Source organism: Labrus bergylta, chromosome 17 (genome assembly GCF_963930695.1).
Source record: "Labrus bergylta chromosome 17, fLabBer1.1, whole genome shotgun sequence".
NCBI lineage: Eukaryota > Metazoa > Chordata > Actinopteri > Labriformes > Labridae > Labrus > Labrus bergylta.
The window spans coordinates 9,197,174-9,217,113 of NC_089211.1; the positions used below are offsets into that span (position 1 = coordinate 9,197,174).

Sequence of the window (19,940 nt, forward strand, 5' to 3'; positions counted from 1 at the left end):
GACGTAACATCCGGGGAACTATCAAAATAAAAGCTCCCGTTTCTTCTGGTTCTACTGGTTCTTCTGTTTCTACTGGTTCTACTGGTTCTTCTGTTTCTACTGGTTCTACTGGTTCTTCTGTTTCTTCTGTTTCTACTGTTTCTTCTGTTTCTACTGTTTCTTCTGGTTCTACTGGTTCTACTGTTTCTTCTGGTTCTACTGGTTCTACTGGTTCTACTGTTTCTTCTGTTTCTTCTGTTTCTACTGTTTCTTCTGTTTCTACTGGTTCTACTGTTTCTTCTGTTTCTACTGGTTCTACTGGTTCTACTGTTTCTTCTGTTTCTACTGGTTCTACTGTTTCTACTGGTTCAACTGTTTCTTCTGTTTCTTCTGGTTCTACTGGTTCTACTGTTTCTTCTGTTTCTACTGTTTCTACTGTTTCTTCTGTTTCTACTGGTTCTACTGTTTCTTCTGGTTCTACTGGTTCTACTGGTTCTACTGTTTCTTCTGTTTCTTCTGTTTCTACTGTTTCTTCTGTTTCTACTGGTTCTACTGGTTCTACTGTTTCTTCTGTTTCTACTGGTTCTACTGTTTCTACTGGTTCAACTGTTTCTTCTGGTTCAACTGTTTCTTCTGTTTCTACTGTTTCTTCTGGTTCTACTGGTTCTACTGTTTCTACTGTTTCTTCTGTTTCTACTGGTTCTACTGTTTCTTCTGGTTCTACTGTTTCTTCTGTTTCTACTGTTTCTTCTGTTTCTACTGGTTCTACTGGTTCTTCTGTTTCTACTGGTTCTTCTGTTTCTACTGGTTCTTCTGTTTCTACTGGTTCTACTGTTTCTTCTGTTTCTACTGGTTCTACTGGTTCTTCTGTTTCTACTGGTTCTTCTGTTTCTACTGTTTCTTCTGTTTCTTCTGTTTCTACTGGCTCTACTGTTTCTTCTGGTTCTACTGGTTCTACTGTTTCTTCTGTTTCTTCTGTTTCTTCTGTTTCTACTGGTTCTACTGTTTCTTCTGTTTCTTCTGGTTCTACTGTTTCTTCTGTTTCTTCTGTTTCTACTGTTTCTTCTGTTTCTACTGGTTCTACTGTTTCTTCTGGTTCTACTGGTTCTACTGTTTCTTCTGGTTCTACTGTTTCTACTGTTTCTTCTGGTTCTACTGTTTCTTCTGGTTCTACTGGTTCTTCTGTTTCTTCTGTTTCTACTGTTTCTTCTGGTTCTACTGTTTCTTCTGTTTCTACTGGTTCTACTGTTTCTTCTGTTTCTTCTGGTTCTACTGGTTCTACTGTTTCTTCTGGTTCTACTGTTTCTACTGGTTCTACTGTTTCTTCTGTTTCTTCTGTTTCTACTGTTTCTTCGGTTTCTTCTGGTTCTACTGGTTCTACTGTTTCTTCTGGTTCTACTGTTTCTACTGTTTCTTCTGGTTCTACTGTTTCTTCTGGTTCTGCTGTTTCTTTTGTTTCTTCTGGTTCTACTGTTTCTTCTGGTTCAACTGTTTCTTCTGATTCTACTGTTTCTACTGTTTCTTCTGGTTCTTCTGTTTCTACTGGTTCTACTGTTTGTTCTGTTTCTACTGTTTCTTCTGGTTCTACTGGTTCTACTGTTTGTTCTGTTTCTACTGTTTCTTCTGGTTCTACTGGTTCTACTGTTTCTTCTGTTTCTTCTGTTTCTACTGGTTCTACTGTTTCTATTGGTTCTACTGTTTCTTCTGATTCTACTGGTTCTACTGTTTCTTCTGGTTCTTCTGATTCTACTGTTTCTACTGGTTCTACTGTTTCTTCTGGTTCTAATGGTTCTACTGTTTCTTCTGGGTCTACTGTTTCTTTTGTTTCTTCTGGTTCTACTGTTTCTACTGGTTCAACTGTTTCTTCTGGTTCAACTGTTTCTTCTGTTTCTTTTGTTTCTTCTGGTTCTACTGTTTCTACTGTTTCTTCTGGTTCTACTGTTTCTTCTGGTTCTACAGTTTTTTCTGTTTCTTCTGTTTCTACTGTTTCTTCTGGTTCTACTGTTTCTTCTGTTTCTACTGTTTCTACTGGTTCTACTGTTTCTATTGGTTCTACTGTTTCTTCTGATTCTACTGGTTCTACTGTTTCTTCTGGTTCTTCTGATTCTACTGTTTCTACTGGTTCTACTGTTTCTTCTGGTTCTAATGGTTCTACTGTTTCTTCTGGGTCTACTGTTTCTTTTGTTTCTTCTGGTTCTACTGTTTCTACTGGTTCAACTGTTTCTTCTGGTTCAACTGTTTCTTCTGTTTCTTTTGTTTCTTCTGGTTCTACTGTTTCTACTGTTTCTTCTGGTTCTACTGTTTCTTCTGGTTCTACAGTTTTTTCTGTTTCTTCTGTTTCTACTGTTTCTTCTGGTTCTACTGTTTCTTCTGTTTCTACTGTTTCTTCTGGTTCTACAGTTTTTTCTGTTTCTACTGTTTCTTCTGGTTCTACTGGTTCAACTGTTTCTTCTGGTTCAACTGTTTCTTCTGTTTCTTTTGTTTCTTCTGGTTCTACTGTTTCTTCTGATTCTACTGTTTCTTCTGGTTCTTCTGTTTCTTCTGTTTCTACTGTTTCTTCTGGTTCTTCTGTTTCTTCTGTTTCTACTGGTTCTACTGTTTCTTCTGTTTCTTCTGGTTCTACTGGTTCTACTGTTTCTTCTGGTTCTACTGTTTCTACTGGTTCTACTGTTTCTTCTGTTTCTTCTGTTTCTACTGTTTCTTCGGTTTCTTCTGGTTCTACTGGTTCTACTGTTTCTTCTGGTTCTACTGTTTCTACTGTTTCTTCTGGTTCTACTGTTTCTTCTGGTTCTGCTGTTTCTTTTGTTTCTTCTGGTTCTACTGTTTCTTCTGGTTCAACTGTTTCTTCTGATTCTACTGTTTCTACTGTTTCTACTGTTTCTTCTGGTTCTTCTGTTTCTACTGGTTCTACTGTTTGTTCTGTTTCTACTGTTTCTTCTGGTTCTACTGGTTCTACTGTTTCTTCTGTTTCTTCTGTTTCTACTGGTTCTACTGTTTCTATTGGTTCTACTGTTTCTTCTGATTCTACTGGTTCTACTGTTTCTTCTGGTTCTTCTGATTCTACTGTTTCTACTGGTTCTACTGTTTCTTCTGGTTCTAATGGTTCTACTGTTTCTTCTGGGTCTACTGTTTCTTTTGTTTCTTCTGGTTCTACTGTTTCTACTGGTTCAACTGTTTCTTCTGGTTCAACTGTTTCTTCTGTTTCTTTTGTTTCTTCTGGTTCTACTGTTTCTTCTGGTTCTACTGTTTCTTCTGGTTCTACAGTTTTTTCTGTTTCTTCTGTTTCTACTGTTTCTACTGTTTCTTCTGGTTCTACAGTTTTTTCTGTTTCTTCTGTTTCTACTGTTTCTTCTGGTTCTACTGGTTCAACTGTTTCTTCTGGTTCAACTGTTTCTTCTGTTTCTTTTGTTTCTTCTGGTTCTACTGTTTCTTCTGATTCTACTGTTTCTTCTGTTTCTACTGTTTTTTCTGTTTCTTCTGATTCTACTGTTTCTTCTGTTTCTTTTGTTTCTTCTGGTTCTACTGTTTCTTCTGGTTCTTCTGTTTCTTCTGTTTCTACTGTTTTTTCTGTTTCTTCTGATTCTACTGTTTCTTCTGGTTCTACTGTTTCTTCTGGTTCTACTGTTTCTTCTGATTCTACTGTTTCTTCTGTTTCTACTGTTTTTTCTGTTTCTTCTGATTCTACTGTTTCTTTTGGTTCTTCTGTTTTTTCTGATTCTACTGTTTCTTCTGATTCTACTGGTTCTACTGTTTCCTCTGTTTCTTCTGTTTCCACTGTTTCTTCTGTTTCTACTGTTTCTTCTGTTTCTACTGGTTCTACTGTTTCTTCTGGTTCTACTGTTTCTTCTGTTTCTTAATTAATTAGGAGTTAAAGTTAAAGATCTGCAGCTCGTGTCAAAGTGACGAGCTTCACATACAGGTGAAGATAATCTGCCTGACGACAGCAACCGTGCAGAGACGATGAGCACACAGTATGTTCTATATCAGGATTTATAAACCTGAACGTCTTTTAAATGAAACCAACACACAGGAAGAACTGATTCTCATCGTTAACGTGGACTTAAGAATGCGAGATTCATCGACTCACACATTCCGGTGCTTTCCATCAAGTGATCAGGAAGTTTAGCAGAGAATATCCAAAAACGTTAGCCGCAAACATGAACATTTCTAATTGGATCCCACAAACGACCTGCAGGGTAAACACATGCCCACTATTCAAACTTTTATATTTGTCTTGTCATATTCTTTCACAATAAGTCTTTTACATCATACTACTTGAACTGAATCCAGTACCACAGTGGCATGACCCTGCCTGTCGCCATGACAACCGTTATAGCCATCTTCGGGGGGGGGGGGGGTCAGTCATTACTTCCTGCAATGCAGACAGTGAGGACAAGAAAAAAAAAAAAACAACTGAAGAGAATTTGACAATCAGAAAATAAATTCATGAATTTAAATCAAAACATTAAAAATTTAAGGATCAGCTGATTGAAACTTTATTTACAAACAGAAGCGACACAAACATTTCAGATTTTATTTTGTACAAAAACAGACAAGCCCCGCCCCCTCTCTCACAAACAGGAAACTTAAATCAGAGACAAGCACAAAATAAAACTTTAAAAACCAACAGGAAGTAGATTTTATTTAAATGTGAGAAAAGCAGCAGCAGGGGGCGCTCGTGAGTCCAACAGAATAATGAGTAAAAAGAAACACCATTCTTTTACGTTTTCATTGTCATCGTTTTTTACAGTGCAGAATAGGAAGTACAAAGTCAAATTCAAAGTAGAAGTAAAACTGTTTAAATGAATAAGATAGAGGTTTGACAATAAACTGCCTATCCTTTCACAATAAAAGAACCAATGAAAACAAAGAAACTTCAAAATAAAAGTTTTTCATCATGAGACCTCTCAGAGGGCCACGACCCCCAGGTTGGGAACCTTCACGACTACAACTATGAAAACACAGTTTCCTGTTGAGGCTCAGAGAGAAATCTGGGAAATGAAGTGTGAAGATTTCAGGGGGAATACACAAAAAAAAAAAAAGGGTTTAATTTACAGAAACATCACATGTTGTAAATGTGAGCAGGAAACACGTGTGACTCGCTATGATGTCACTTCCCTTTACACAGGATCAGCAAATTAAAAGTTTGGACCAAGCTTCTTTTTCTTTTACATTTTTTCAAATATTTTAATTCACATTTAACTGATGATGTCATCAAACAAATAAAAAGAAATGATGTCATCATGAACTTGGTTTAATTTTATTCATTATTTCAAAAAGAAAGAAAGTCCAAAACACTGCTGACTGTCAAAATAAAAGCCTCTACAGATCACCTACGGTACCGTCCCCTCTCCTTCTCCCTCTCTCTCTCTCTGTCTCTCTCCCTCACTCGCTCTCGCTCTCTCTCTCTCCGTGGTCCAGCACGCTCACGCTCACGCTGCCGCTCACGCTCACGCCTGCTGCTCACCACCGCCTGCGTCCGCCGCAGGAAGTCATCCACACGCATGTCATAGTCATGCTGCATGATGGGAAAAAAATACACAAGTAAATTTATGTGAAAAAAACAAAAAAGTAGAAACAGAATAAAAAACAACTAAGGACTCACCGGGCTGGAGGTGAAGGCGCGATGTTGTGGAGGGCGCTGTTTGTCTCTGAAGCGAGGGGGTGGAGCCTCATGGGGCGGCATTGGGGGGTGGTGGTGGTGATGGTAAGCCTGGTGAGGAGGGGGTGGGGGGTGGCTGTGGTGGTAGTAGGGAGGGTGGTGGGGGGGCGGCTGCTCCACGCCAGGATACGCCGCCTGATGACATCATATGATTAGTGAAGTCAGAGGTTAAAAATATGACCAACGATTATCTGACGGATCAATAAGTGTGTACCAGGGTCTGCCAGGGCGCGGGGGGTCCCACGTTGTGGTGATAATCTCTCATGTAGTCGTTATACGACTGAAACAGGAAATGCATGTTAACACATTATCATGCGATTAACAGAATATCGAGAAGCTAAGCTAACATGCTAACGTGTCTCACCCCGTTGAGAAAAACGTCACGTCTCACACCGGAGAATCTCCTGAAAACAAACAAATTATTTTGTGACTGAAGTTGTTGGCGCATTCTGTCCATCATTTTTTAGTGGATAAAAATTCAGATTTATATTTAATAAAACTTTTTACAGGAGCAGTATGTAACTCTGACACCTAGTGTTTAAAATGGGTACTGCAGTCTAAATTCTAAACATTGTAGAGAGCTTTAGGTTGGGTACAATGACTTCTATCTGAACCACTTCTCTTGCTCGCTTCCATCGCTGCAACACCTGTTGGTTTGACCTGATAACTGCTCTCATATCTGGCAAACTGAGGGGCGTCCAAAACGGCCGTGTGGGGGTGGCCTTTAAACCGCCTACCTTCTCTGGTCCAAACAAATCCAGATCATTCAGGACCAGAATCTAAAGTTAGAAGGAGGACATACTGGCTGCTGCATTGTTGTCAGAGAAGTCAGCACTTCAACATAGCATGTTTCCTTAATGTCTGATCATATAGTAAGATCACTTTATCATTTCATTCACTACACATCTCACTGATTGGAACTTTCAAATTTAAAGACAACATTTTTTTTTTTAAATAACTTCAAAATAAAAGTTTTGGATTTCTAAAAATTTGAACATTTTAAGCTAAAACCTTTTAGTTTTTTTTTTATCCGCCTTGAAGCGGTAAAATCAAACGTGGACATTTTTCATTTGAGATATTTCACTGATGATTGCTGTTGTAGCTCCGCCTACTTCTTGAACCTTGTTTCAGGTGAGTGATGAGGTGTTTCTCACCTGTCCACCGGCTGGTTACGTAGATCCTGGACAAACCCTGAAAATTAAATGTCAACTTTTGTTAACTTTTACTTTTCAAACCGTTAACGAGCAGCAGCGACAAAAACTGGAAACAAAGAACTTCAACAGAATAAAGTTCACCAACCTCCAGGACTGAAAACAGATTTTAAACATTTATGAAGAATTAACGACCAAAATGTTGAAAAATATCAAAACAACAAACTGAAAAAAACAAAACATTTGAACTGGGAGGAATGTCACAAAGTAAAAACACTTAAAGGCGCAGTAACGCACATAGCTCGTTAAAAATACACTTTCAGTAAATCAGAGGTTTGACGACCTGCTCGCTGGTTGAAGTCGGGCGGGCCGTCGGCTCGTGGACGCTTCCTGCCGTGGAGGTCGTACTCTTCGGGGCGACGCCTACGTAGACAAGTCAACAAGTAAGACACACACGTGCACATGACTCCCGCACACACACACACACACATTAATACAAACTGGAGAAAACTGGTTTCAGGTTTGATGAACCCTGAGAGGCCTACAGGTGAGCCCAGGTCTACAGGTGGGCCCAGGTGTAAAGGTGAGCCCAGGTCTACAGATGAGCCCAGGTGTAAAGGTGAGCCCAGGTCTACAGATGTCTCACCCGGTCTGACCTGGTCTACAGGTGTCTCACCCGGTCTGACCTATGTCTGCAGTATCTCAAACCTCTCTAACATCAACAGGAACTATCGACTGCTTTACTTTGAAAATATTGATCCTGTTCATTTTATTCTCAAGTTTCTTCCCTCAAACATTTCCTCTTTTGAGTCTGTCCTCTGATTGGTCAAATCTCTGAACATTTCTCGTAACTTTCTGGGCTCGTGTCTTCGTCAAGTTGGAACTGAATCGTTTAGTAAAATGTTTCCCTGAACGCTTGAATTGTAGATCTTCTTACATGAAGTCGTCCTGAAACACAAACAGCATTTGGACTCCTTTCTTTTCATACAAACAACAAACAAACAAAGAAGACGCCTCATAAAGAGACAACATACCGCTGCTGCTGCACACGAGCCGTTTGACTCCTCATTACATTAAACAGTTCCTCATCAGTCCTCCTTATTTTTTTATGAACCCTCTGTTTGAAAGGGTGGAGGGGGGTGATGAAGATGATGAAGATGCTGTCCTGTCAATCAAACATTCAAAGCCCGCCCCTCTCAGCCCAGCCCTTGCCCCCTCCAGCAACAGTCCTTAAAACAGAAACCAGAGATTTTTCTCTGGTCTGACACTCCTTTGTTGTTTCTCTTTTATTTTGAAATCTGTTTCCTGCCCCCTTGTCACCAAACACACACTCAGTTCAGTGTGACACACACACACACACGTTGTATGCAGTTCATTAGAGAGCGACACACACACTCCCAAACAAATACCAGCAGTCTGTCGCCATGACCAGCTTTTAGTCCGGATTCAGTGTGTGTGTGTGTGTGTGTGTGTGTGTGTGTGGCTGGACGGGGGGAGGAGGGGGAAAAACAAGTCCTTTCAGGGGTATCACGCTATTTTAAGTCCAAGTAGTTTTTTTTATCGAGTCTTTTCCCTCATGGATTTAAGAGATTTTACCTCAATTCAACCAATGAGGAGGCTCGCCCCCTCTGACACACCTCGCCTTCTCATTGAATCAAGTCCAGAGGCCCCGCCCCCTTCATCACACCTCACCTTCTCATTGATTTAAGTCCAGCGGCCCCGCCCCCGCCATCACACCTCAACCTCTTACTGGGCAGAGTCCTGAGGCCCCACCCCTCCATCATACCTAACCCTCTTACTGGGCAGAGTCCTGAGGCCCCGCCTCCTGCTCACCAAACTGCACTTCCTTCTTAAAACCAGAAACAGTCCGCTCAGTGGTTCTCTCTGCTCTTATTTTGAAAGGGTCAGCCACAGTCCGGCTGAAAGCAGACCTTTTGATATTTTATTACTTCTGAAGTACGAAACTCCTGCAGAGAAAAAGCTTCAAAGGGAGAAATTTAGCAACATATTTTAAATTTAAATAATTTAGAAAATAATTTTCTTCACGCCAAACTTTCAGATTTTAACAAAGAAAAACAAAATTTAACTAAAACTTCAGATTCTATGGAACAAAACTGTGTTGCTTATTTTAATCCTCATCATTCATTTGTGACTCTGAAGTGAGCTAACGAACTCGCCCTACACGGGATTTCAACTTCCTGTTTGACTCTTTGCGATCCATTGAAAAATCCAAACAGGAAACGGGACAACAACCAGAGAAGCAGCAGTGCTCGCCATGGGACAGCTAGCCACCGGCTAAAAGCAGCGGGCATCTCCGTTGTCCTGCAGCAGGTGGGGCCGTGGTTGCAGCAGAAGAACAGGAAGCGGGAGGAGGAGCTTGGTGATTGGCTAACCTTCCCGGTTCGCGCTGTGGTGGTCGGCCTCGAGGCCGTGGCTCCGAAGGCGTCCGACGCTTGTGACGAACTCGGCGAGCGACCTGGTGGACGTCCACGTTCTCGTCCAAGGGGAACAGCGCGCACAGCTGGGCTCCGATGTCCGGCTGGATCTCCTAAACGACAGCATGAAAACAGTGAGATGAATATTTAGAGAAAAGTTCAGCTCCAAGTCGAGCAGACGGGAGGACGCACCTGTCCGTCACGTCCTATTTTCACCGGCTTGTGCTCGTTCCAGGGGTTGGACAGGTGAGCCGTCTTGGTGAAAGGTAGATCCCTCCTATCAAAACATAGAAGAAGAATTGATGAGTCCCACCAGGGGGATTTTGATGTTACACTGTGTGGCCCTCACGACCTAAACGTGCGTTTCTGGCTGACCACGGTGCTCTCATGACCAGGTGGTGATAAGTGTCAAACGATAAACGATCGTCATTTAAATATCACGCCCCTTTATATTCACGTTTCAGCTTTAATATCAGGAACAGGTGGTACAGGCGAGCCTACATCTGTGTGGGATAACGCCATCTGCACAAACGGGCTCCGTGCTCGCCATTAATGAGGCTTTAAAAGAGAAACCTGAAACGTCCTGCATCACATGAATAAAGTGGAACCAAACACTGTGTCATGTGTATGTGTCATCTAAACAGCCTTCATTTCAAACATAAGAATGTAACATACAAGAAGGTCCTGTCTTACAGATCTCTTCATTAAGTCACAGGTAGTCTCACATCATATCTTATACAGTGAACCTCTATCTATCACTGTTATAGTATGATCTGATGATTCTCCGACACACTGATTCGCTGCTCCGTCCACACTGAGCTGAAAACCTGCGTAAACGAGACCTGCCGTGGGATTTGAGCATACCCTTATGTTTGATAAGAGAGGGCCTGTGTGTGTGTAGCATGTTAGACAACAGACACTGAGACGTTTCATACTATACACCAGTACACCCAACTAGACACCAGTACACCCCAATTAAACACCAGTAAACCCCAACTATAAACCAGTACACCCAACTATACACCAGTACACCCCAATTAAACACCAGTAAACCCGAATTATAAACCAGTACACCCAACTATACACCAGTACACCCAACTAGACACCAGTACACCCCAACTAAACACCAGTAAACCCCAACTATACACCAGTACACCCCAACTACACACCAGTACACCCCGACTACACACCAGTACACCCCAACTACACACCAGTACACCCCAACTAGACACCAGTACACCCCAACTAGACACCAGTACACCCCAACTAGACACCAGTACACCCCAACTAGACACCAGTACACCCAACTAGACACCAGTACACCCAACTAGACACCAGTACACCAAACTAGACACCAGTACACCAAACTAGACACCAGTACAGTTTTGTAGTCCACATTTTTGTAAATGTTTCTTGTTGCATTGTGGGTTCTAGGATAGGCTTAATTCAAAACAGAAAAAAGGAGCACACTCAAACAGAAATAAAACTTCAGGTGCACGAGCGCAAAAAGAAAATAGATGCTCTGTGCTGAAATGCGTCCGTTGTTGATCCATACGCTGCTACCCTAACAAAAATATCCCTTTAATTAACCCCTTTACGAATTCACAATGAAGGAAAAGTCCCAAACAAACAAAATATGCAATATGATCTGCGAAAGTTCAGTTCAAATTGTCTTTTTAGTCCACAGAAAAAGAAGGACTTTCACTTTGCGATTACCGCTTTACTCCGCTAAATCAATGACGTTTGATCATCCAGGACAGAGCAGCATAACTAGATGTTTTGCTATATTTATCACTACAAAACGGAACAACCTTATAGGGAGACAGAGCTCATAGCGGACGGACGAGCGAGATTGAGCGAGTGTGTCATTACGCACAGAGGAGAAAGATGAAACAGACAGACACTTAAATTGTTCACCTGTTCTATTGTAACTTCATTTACCAGAGTAAAGTGTGCTCTACACTGCAGACTGTAGTCTTTGTTAACAGAATGTTGCTGTCAAAACAGCTATACACCAGTACACCCCAATTAAACACCAGTAAACCCCAACTATAAACCAGTACACCCAACTATACACCAGTACACCCCAACTATACACCAGTACACCCCAACTAGACACCAGTACACCCAACTATGCACCAGTACACCCAACTAGACACCAGTACACCCAACTAGACACCAGTACACCCCAACTAGACACCAGTACACCCCAACTAGACACCAGTACACCCAACTATGCACCAGTACACCCAACTAGAGACCAGTACACCCAACTAGACACCAGTACACCCCAACTAGACACCAGTACACCCAACTATGCACCAGTACACCCAACTAGACACCAGTACACCCCAACTATAATACCAGTACACCCCAACATGCGGTGTCACACTCTGGTAACACCATTGTTTGTTCTGGTCGTTTGTGTGGTTTTAAGGTGTTAGGGAGTTAGGGTTGGGTGTTTTTTTTTTTACCTGCAGAGCCAGTCGATCTTGAAGACTCCTCCCAGCATCTTTGCATTCATGCCAGCAGGAAGTACCCAGTGAATTGGTGATCCTCCATGATGAGACTCTGAGGACAAACGAGCAAAACCTGCAGAGGAAGAGGACAGAGGATGAAGATGACTGACAGGTCAGGGGGAGGAAGAGGAGGACTGACAGGTAAGAGGGGAGGAAGAGGAGGGAGGATGACTGACAGGTCAGAGGTGAGGAAGAGGAGGGAGGATGAAGATGACTGACAGGTCAGAGGGGAGGAAGAGGAGGGAGGATGAAGATGACTGACAGGTCAGAGGGGAGGAAGAAGATGACTGACAGGTCAGAGGGGAGGAAGAGGAGGGAGGATGAAGATGACTGACAGGTCGTAGGGGAGGAAGGAGATGTCTACATTGTGATTGGACGCTGAATGATTTGAGTAACCTTGGAACTTGCCGCTCTCCCTCACAGAGAAGACGAGGACAACACTACGAGCCGAGCGGAACGCTGCATTCAACTTCTTCTCGTTCACCGGCAGCGTCGACCACACACCCTGAAAAAACACAGACAGGAAATAAATATTGACGTAAACACAGACAGGAAGTAAATATTGAAGAAAACACTTGTTGGAATTAATACAGGTGTGAAATTTTGTGTACCTTAGCTTTGGCCAGAGACACATTCTCATGGTTGTTGCTCTTTATCAGAAAGAAACGAGCGTCTCGCAGGATGTAGCGCAGCTTACTGGTCGGAGCTGAAACAACACAGCTAGTTAGTGAAACCTTACACCACAGGAGAACTGTGAAGACCTGAGTTAACACCAGTTCAGTGCAGTGTAGTCAGCACAATATAGTACAGTACAGTACAGTGCAATGCAGTACAGTGCAGTACAGTGTAGTACAGTACAGTGCAGTGTAGTACAATGTAGTACAGTACAGTACAGAACAGTGTAGTACAGTGCATTGTAGTGCAGTACAGTGTAGTACAGAACAGTGTAGTACAGTGCATTGTAGTGCAGTACAGTGTAGTACAGTACAGTGTAGTACAGAACAGTGTAGTACAGTGCATTGTAGTACAGTACAGTGTAGTACAGTACAGTACAGAACAGTGTAGTACAGTGCATTGTAGTACAGTACAGTGTAGTACAGTACAGTACAGAACAGTGTAGTACAGTACAGTGTAGTACAGTACAGTGCAGTGCAGTACAGAACAGTGTAGTACAGTACAGAACAGTGTAGTACAGTACAGTGTAGTACAGTACAGTACAGAACAGTGTAGTACAGTACAGTGTAGTACAGTACAGTGCAGTGCAGTACAGAAGAGTGTAGTACAGTGCATTGTAGTACAGTACAGTGTAGGACAGCGCACTACAGTACAGTGCATTGTAGTATACTATTGAACTCTTCCAGCTCCATTGGTCCTTAAATTTGATATTAATTTATTGAGATTATTAAGATTAAATCAAAATGGCAGCCTTACTCTCCATTCCCTTGCGAACAGCTCGGACTGACGATGACAGTTTCTCCCGCTTCTTCACAGAACCTTTAAAAAAAAAAAAAAAAGGCAAGGAGATAAGTCAGCAAAAATGTTTAATTTAGTGTCGTCACATTTGATTAAGTTTTAGTTTTCTACCCACAGAATAAGTCGAATAAGTAGATGGTTGTAGATTAGAAGTAGAAGATATTTAGCCTGTTAACGGAGCCCCGTGTGTGTGTAGTGGTTAGGGATCAGGTCATCCCCCATAACCACCATCAGCTTTTCTGGCCAAGTCATCCACCTCTCTCCAACTGTCACAAATCTCGGCATCAAAATGGACCCTCAACTGAACTTTGAAGCCCACATTAAACATCTGTGCAAAAACTCAGTCTACCACCTCAGAAACATTGCCAAACTCCATCCTACACTCTCCCTGTCAGATGCTGAGAAACTCGTCCACGCCTTTGTCTCCTCCAGGCTGGACTACTGCAACGCACTCCTCATCGGGATCCCTAGCAAGAGCCGCCAGAAGCTCCAACATGTCCAGAACAGCGCTGCTGGGGTCCTGATGAGGGTGCGTAAATATGAACACATCACACCCATCCTTCAGACACTACACTGGCTCCCTATTTCATTCAGGATTCAATGCAAAGTCACCCTTCTCACCTACCAGTGCACCCATGAAAATGCCCCCCTCTATCTCAAAGAACTCCTCACCCCACAATCCTCCACACGAAGCCTCCGCTCTGGAAACACCAACCTCCTCCATCCCCCCAGGACTAAACCCCACACCATGGGTCTGCTCCCAGTCTGTGGAACGCTCTCCCCGAGCAGCTGAGGGCCCCACAGTCTGCTGATGCTTTTAAAAAGGGCCCTAAAAACCCACCTCTTTAACAAAGCCTTCTGCTTGTGTTTTTAGTTGCTGAGTTGATGAAATCAATTCTACTTTATTTTTTTTCCTGTAGCCTCCTTTTTTCCAACAATGTAATGTGCGTTACAAATTAAATGTATCATTATTATTAGTGTGCAGGCCTGAGGGGACAGGTACAGAGAGAAAGTCAACTAGTTTGCCCCTTTCTAAGTATTGAACATCACTTTTACAGAAATCCTTTTCCTTGTTGTCATGGTTACCTGATGCTTCGGAGGCAGAGCCTGAGTGGACCGATTCGCCGTCCTCAGAAAAACTGACAGAGGAGGCGGAGCGGGAGTCGCCAGCCTCGCTGCGGGTGTCATAGTCATTTCCCTCACCGCGACGCTCATACTCCTCCTCTTCCTCCTCCTCGTCTTCCTTCTCTCCTTCCTCCTCCTCCTCCTCTTCCTCCATGCCCTCCTCCTCCTCCTCCTCTTCTTCTTCTTCATCATCAGGATCCTCTTCATCCTCCTCTGCGTGGGAGGCGGCAGGCGAGGAGCTTCCTGACCCCGCTGAGCCATATTCCCCTGCTGCCTCCTCCTCCTCGGATTGGTTGACCTCCTCATGGGGACAGGGACTTGCCCGCTGATCGTCACGTCTTAACTTCTGAAGACACACAGGAAAACAATTTGATAGGCTGTCACACTAAACGCTGATTGGCTGACAGTAATTGGCTAAACAGAAGTGGTGGGCCGTTGGTCTCTGCTGGATGAGACATAAATTATATTTATTTATTTACATTATGTCCCGTTAGTTTCAGAGCTTCCCTCTCTGATGTGCTGCTTCAAGCTCGTTTTAATCACAGCGTTTATCCAATAAGATGTCACTCCTGCTTTGTCTGCTGAGGCCTTCAGGATTTATAGTGACACCCCATAAAGTTCAAGTTCATGAGGACAATATTGTTGTCATATTCTTGGACGAGTTTGACACGGGTGTATTATTTGATATGTCAGAGCTTTCCAGCTCGCCTCGCCTCGAATGCCAGATTGTAGTGCGACTTGATTGGTTATTGAGCCGATGTTTGTGGAACTAGCTGGCTCGCTCAGAGAAGACACGTTTGACTGAAGTGATTGCGGGTTGTTTTTGGTAACATTTAAATTTTTAGCACTTCTGGTTTTTTGTGTGGTATAGATGTTTTTTAGTTCACTCAGTTTATTATCACAAAAGGAGAAGAAGCGGGTTTGGGGGCAGATTTACTGACCAATCGTTTCAAGAGAAGCAGCTCTGACCCAGCCAGCAGCTACGACAGGTACACTAGGCTCACATTGTAACTTTTACTTCAATATGATCGACTCGCCGCTTTCACTTTGAAACCTTTAGTGTACCTGAGTGGATCAACAACTCACTGAATGGTAGAGCAGAGTTTGTGTTCTAATAACGAGCAGCTTTGCAGAGTATTTCATGTTTCTCTTTTAGCTTTACTAACAGGTTTTTCTAAGTCCCGGGTAATGTCGTTTCATTGGCCGGCCGTGCACTTTGGTGTGCGTCCTTATATGTGTGTGTTACAACGGCTGGAATCTGTCTAGGCCTTATTCATATATTTATTAATAACAGTATTATAAGTACCTGGCTCAGACCCTCCATGACTCTCGGAGGCTCTCGGCGGCGTGCGTCCTCTCCTCCCCGGCTCCTGGTTACTTCTCTGGCCCCTCGTCTCCCTTTCCGCTCCTCGTAGTATTCGTGACGGTAGCCGGTGGCGACTGCAGCATGACGTCCACGAGAACTGGGTGCCGGCTTCTTGGAGGAGGAGGAAGAAGACAGAGGTGGACCAGGATCTCTCTTATTGTTAGATGAGGACCTGGAGGGGGCGTGGCTTGACGAAGAGCGGAGCCTCTTCAGATCCTGGTTATCCGAGCGGTCACTCTTCCTCTTCGTTCCTGACAGTCAGACACAGAGATTAGAGCTGACCACACAGTCTCGACGAGGTCAGAAATAACTCACACGTGATAGAAATATGAGTTCTATTTTAATCAAAGTATTTGTTGTATTACCCATACCTTTCTTGTCGCTGATATCGCGCTCAGTCTCGGGGTTGTAGAGCTCATCGTCCTGATCAGGAGCTTCAGTCAGAAGATCTTCTAGAACATTCAGCTCTCCATCTGAAACAACCAGGAACCATATATGTATATTTATTTTCTAGTCTTCTGATGACTCAAAGCGCTTTTACACAGCAGGTCACACCTACACATTCACACACTGATGGTAGAGGCTGCTGAGTAAAGAGTCCATCAGTATTAACTCATCTATTCATACACTGATGGTAGAGGCTGCTGAGTAAAGAGTCCATCAGTATTAACTCATCCATTCATACACTGATGGTAGAGGCTGCTGAGTAAAGAGTCCATCAGTATTAACTCATCCATTCATACACTGATGGTAGAGGCTGCTGTGTAAAGAGTCCATCAGTATTAACTCATCCATTCATACACTGATGGTAGAGGCTGCTGTGTAAAGAGTCCATCAGTATTAACTCATCCATTCATACACTGATGGTAGAGGCTGCTGAGTAAAGAGTCCATCAGTATTAACGCATCCATTCATACACTGATGGTAGAGGCTGCTGTGTAAAGAGTCCATCAGTATTAACTCATCCATTCATACACTGATGGTAGAGGCTGCTGTGTAAAGAGTCCATCAGTATTAACTCATCCATTCATACACTGATGGTAGAGGCTGCTGTGTAAAGAGTCCATCAGTATTAACTCATCCATTCATACACTGATGGTAGAGGCTGCTGTGTAAAGAGTCCATCAGTATTAACTCATCCATTCACACACTGATGGTAGAGGCGGCTGTGTAAAGAGACCATCAGTATTAACTCATCCATTCATACACATTCACACACTGATGGTAGAGGCTGCTGTGTAAAGAGACCATCAGTATTAACTCATCCATTCATACACATTCACACACTGATGGTAGAGGCTGCTGTGTAAAGAGTCCATCAGTATTAACTCATCCATTCACACACTGATGGTAGAGGCTGCTGTGTAAAGAGACCATCAGTATTAACTCATCCATTCATACACATTCACACACTGATGGTAGAGGCTGCTGTGTAAAGAGTCCATCAGTATTAACTCATCCATTCATACACATTCACACACTGATGGTAGAGGCTGCTGAGTATAGAGTCCATCAGTATCAACTCATCCATTCACACACTGATGGTAGAGGCTGCTGTGTAAAGAGACCATCAATAGTAACTCATCCATTCATACACTGATGGTAGAGGCTGCTGAGTAAAGAGTCCATCAGTATTAACTCATCCATTCATACACATTCACACACTGATGGTAGAGGCTACTGAGTAAAGAGTCCATCAGTATCAACTCATCCATTCATACACATTCACACACTGATGGTAGAGGCCGCTGAGTAAAGAGTCCATCAGTATCAACTCATCCATTCATACACTGATGGTAGAGGCTGCTGTGTAAAGAGTCCATCAGTATTAACTCATCCATTCACACACTGATGGTAGAGGCTGCTGTGTAAAGAGACCATCAGTATTAACTCATCCATTCATACACATTCACACACTGATGGTAGAGGCTGCTGTGTAAAGAGACCATCAGTATTAACTCATCCATTCATACACATTCACACACTGATGGTAGAGGCTGCTGTGTAAAGAGACCATCAGTATTAACTCATCCATTCATACACATTCACACACTGATGGTAGAGGCTGCTGTGTAAAGAGTCCATCAGTATTAACTCATCCATTCACACACTGATGGTAGAGGCTGCTGTGTAAAGAGACCATCAGTATTAACTCATCCATTCATACACATTCACACACTGATGGTAGAGGCTGCTGTGTAAAGAGTCCATCAGTATTAACTCATCCATTCATACACATTCACACACTGATGGTAGAGGCTGCTGAGTATAGAGTCCATCAGTATCAACTCATCCATTCACACACTGATGGTAGAGGCTGCTGTGTAAAGAGACCATCAATAGTAACTCATCCATTCATACACTGATGGTAGAGGCTGCTGAGTAAAGAGTCCATCAGTATTAACTCATCCATTCATACACATTCACACACTGATGGTAGAGGCTGCTGAGTAAAGAGTCCATCAGTATCAACTCATCCATTCATACACATTCACACACTGATGGTAGAGGCCGCTGAGTAAAGAGTCCATCAGTATCAACTCATCCATTCATACACTGATGGTAGAGGCTGCTGTGTAAAGAGTCCATCAGTATTAACTCATCCATTCACACACTGATGGTAGAGGCTGCTGTGTAAAGAGACCATCAGTATTAACTCATCCATTCATACACATTCACACACTGATGGTAGAGGCTGCTGTGTAAAGAGACCATCAGTATTAACTCATCCATTCATACACATTCACACACTGATGGTAGAGGCTGCTGTGTAAAGAGACCATCAGTATTAACTCATCCATTCATACACATTCACACACTGATGGTAGAGGCTGCTGTGTAAAGAGACCATCAGTATTAACTCATCCATTCATACACATTCACACACTGATGGTAGAGGCTGCTGTGTAAAGAGACCATCAGTATTAACTCATCCATTCATACACATTCACACACTGATGGTAGAGGCTGCTGTGTAAAGAGTCCATCAGTATCAACTCATCCATTCACACACTGATGGTAGAGGCTGCTGTGTAAAGAGTCCATCAGTATTAACTCATCCATTCACACACTGATGGTAGAGGCTGCTGTGTAAAGAGTCCATCAGTATCAACTCATCCATTCACACACTGATGGTAGAGGCTGCTGTGTAAAGAGTCCATCAGTATCAACTCATCCATTCACACACTGATGGTAGAGGCTGCTGTGTAAAGAGTCCATCAGTATTAACTCATCCATTCACACACTGATGGTAGAGGCTGCTGTGTAAAGAGTCCATCAGTATTAACTCATCATGTCACAGGTGTAGACAGCACACAGACAGGTGAGTTATTTATTGTCATCAAGTATTGGTTGAATCGTTCCGAGAACAGAGTACAGGTGTGTTAAACATGTTCTGCGCATGCGTGAATGTTGCTGTGTTTAAATCTAAGGTGTAAAGAAGACGTCTGGAGTCGCGTTATCGTCCGCTAGCTTCAGTGGTTAATTTACGCCACATGAAGTGAGTAATCGCGTGAGCTGCGGTTCGTTAAGTAACCGGTTCCGGTCCACAGTCACTAAAATGTTGGGTCAGTTCTGGTCGAATAGTGAGGGTATCGATCCGCTGCTAACACACAACATCTGCAATCGAACAAAGATACCACACATGTTAATGCTAACAGTTAGCTGCAGCTAACAAAGGCCTGCTCGCGCATTACCTTTGTCCTCGCGCCGGTCAGCCGCCATCCCAGCCGATGTCACGTGCTCCTGCCTCGCGCTCAGTTGACGCTACAGATCAAACTTTTGCTCCTGTCGCATTTAAAATCGAAATACTCAACAAGGAGTCCGCAGGCAGCCGAGAGAGAAGATGTCGGACAGACTGTTGTTGTAGCTTCTTCTTCTTCTTCTGTTACAAAGTCAGCGTCCAGATGAAATACCGCCACCTGTCGGACAGACGAACACCAGCAACTTCTACTTCTTCTGCCGAGTTTATCGGGTTGGAAACCAGCTTACTGGTGCATTACCGCCACCTAGCGTTGGAGTGCGGGTCAGAATACATACTACTATTATGGGGAAAAATAATAATTAAAAAAATGAAATAATCTTAAAAGGATACTTCACCCATTTGCATTAAGCTTTGCATAGTTAGAAACCTGGTAATTTTTGAATGGTCGTGCATCCCGCCCTCATTTTCCCCTGAGACGGGAAATCTTTGTATTTCTAAGTCTGAAAAGGAACTTCTAGTGACGCAAA

General features: G+C 43.0%; 1 protein-coding gene across 1 annotated transcript; it reads right to left on the reverse strand.

Annotated features, from left to right (window-relative positions):
* Positions 1-4,459: 4,459 nt before the first annotated feature.
* ythdc1 (YTH N6-methyladenosine RNA binding protein C1) lies at positions 4,460-19,598 on the reverse strand. Its single transcript, XM_020636935.3, has 16 exons — positions 19,406-19,598; positions 16,082-16,183; positions 15,651-15,961; positions 14,306-14,690; positions 13,178-13,240; positions 12,358-12,452; positions 12,143-12,251; positions 11,702-11,819; positions 9,420-9,504; positions 9,186-9,340; positions 7,136-7,215; positions 6,796-6,832; positions 6,006-6,045; positions 5,856-5,921; positions 5,585-5,776; positions 4,460-5,497 (listed from the first exon to the last, which is right to left on the reverse strand). Exons 1-16 carry the CDS (start codon positions 19,431-19,433, stop codon positions 5,309-5,311), a joined length of 2,055 nt encoding a protein of 684 aa, XP_020492591.3. The 5' UTR covers positions 19,434-19,598; the 3' UTR covers positions 4,460-5,308.
* Between the last annotated feature and the right edge of the window lie 342 nt (positions 19,599-19,940).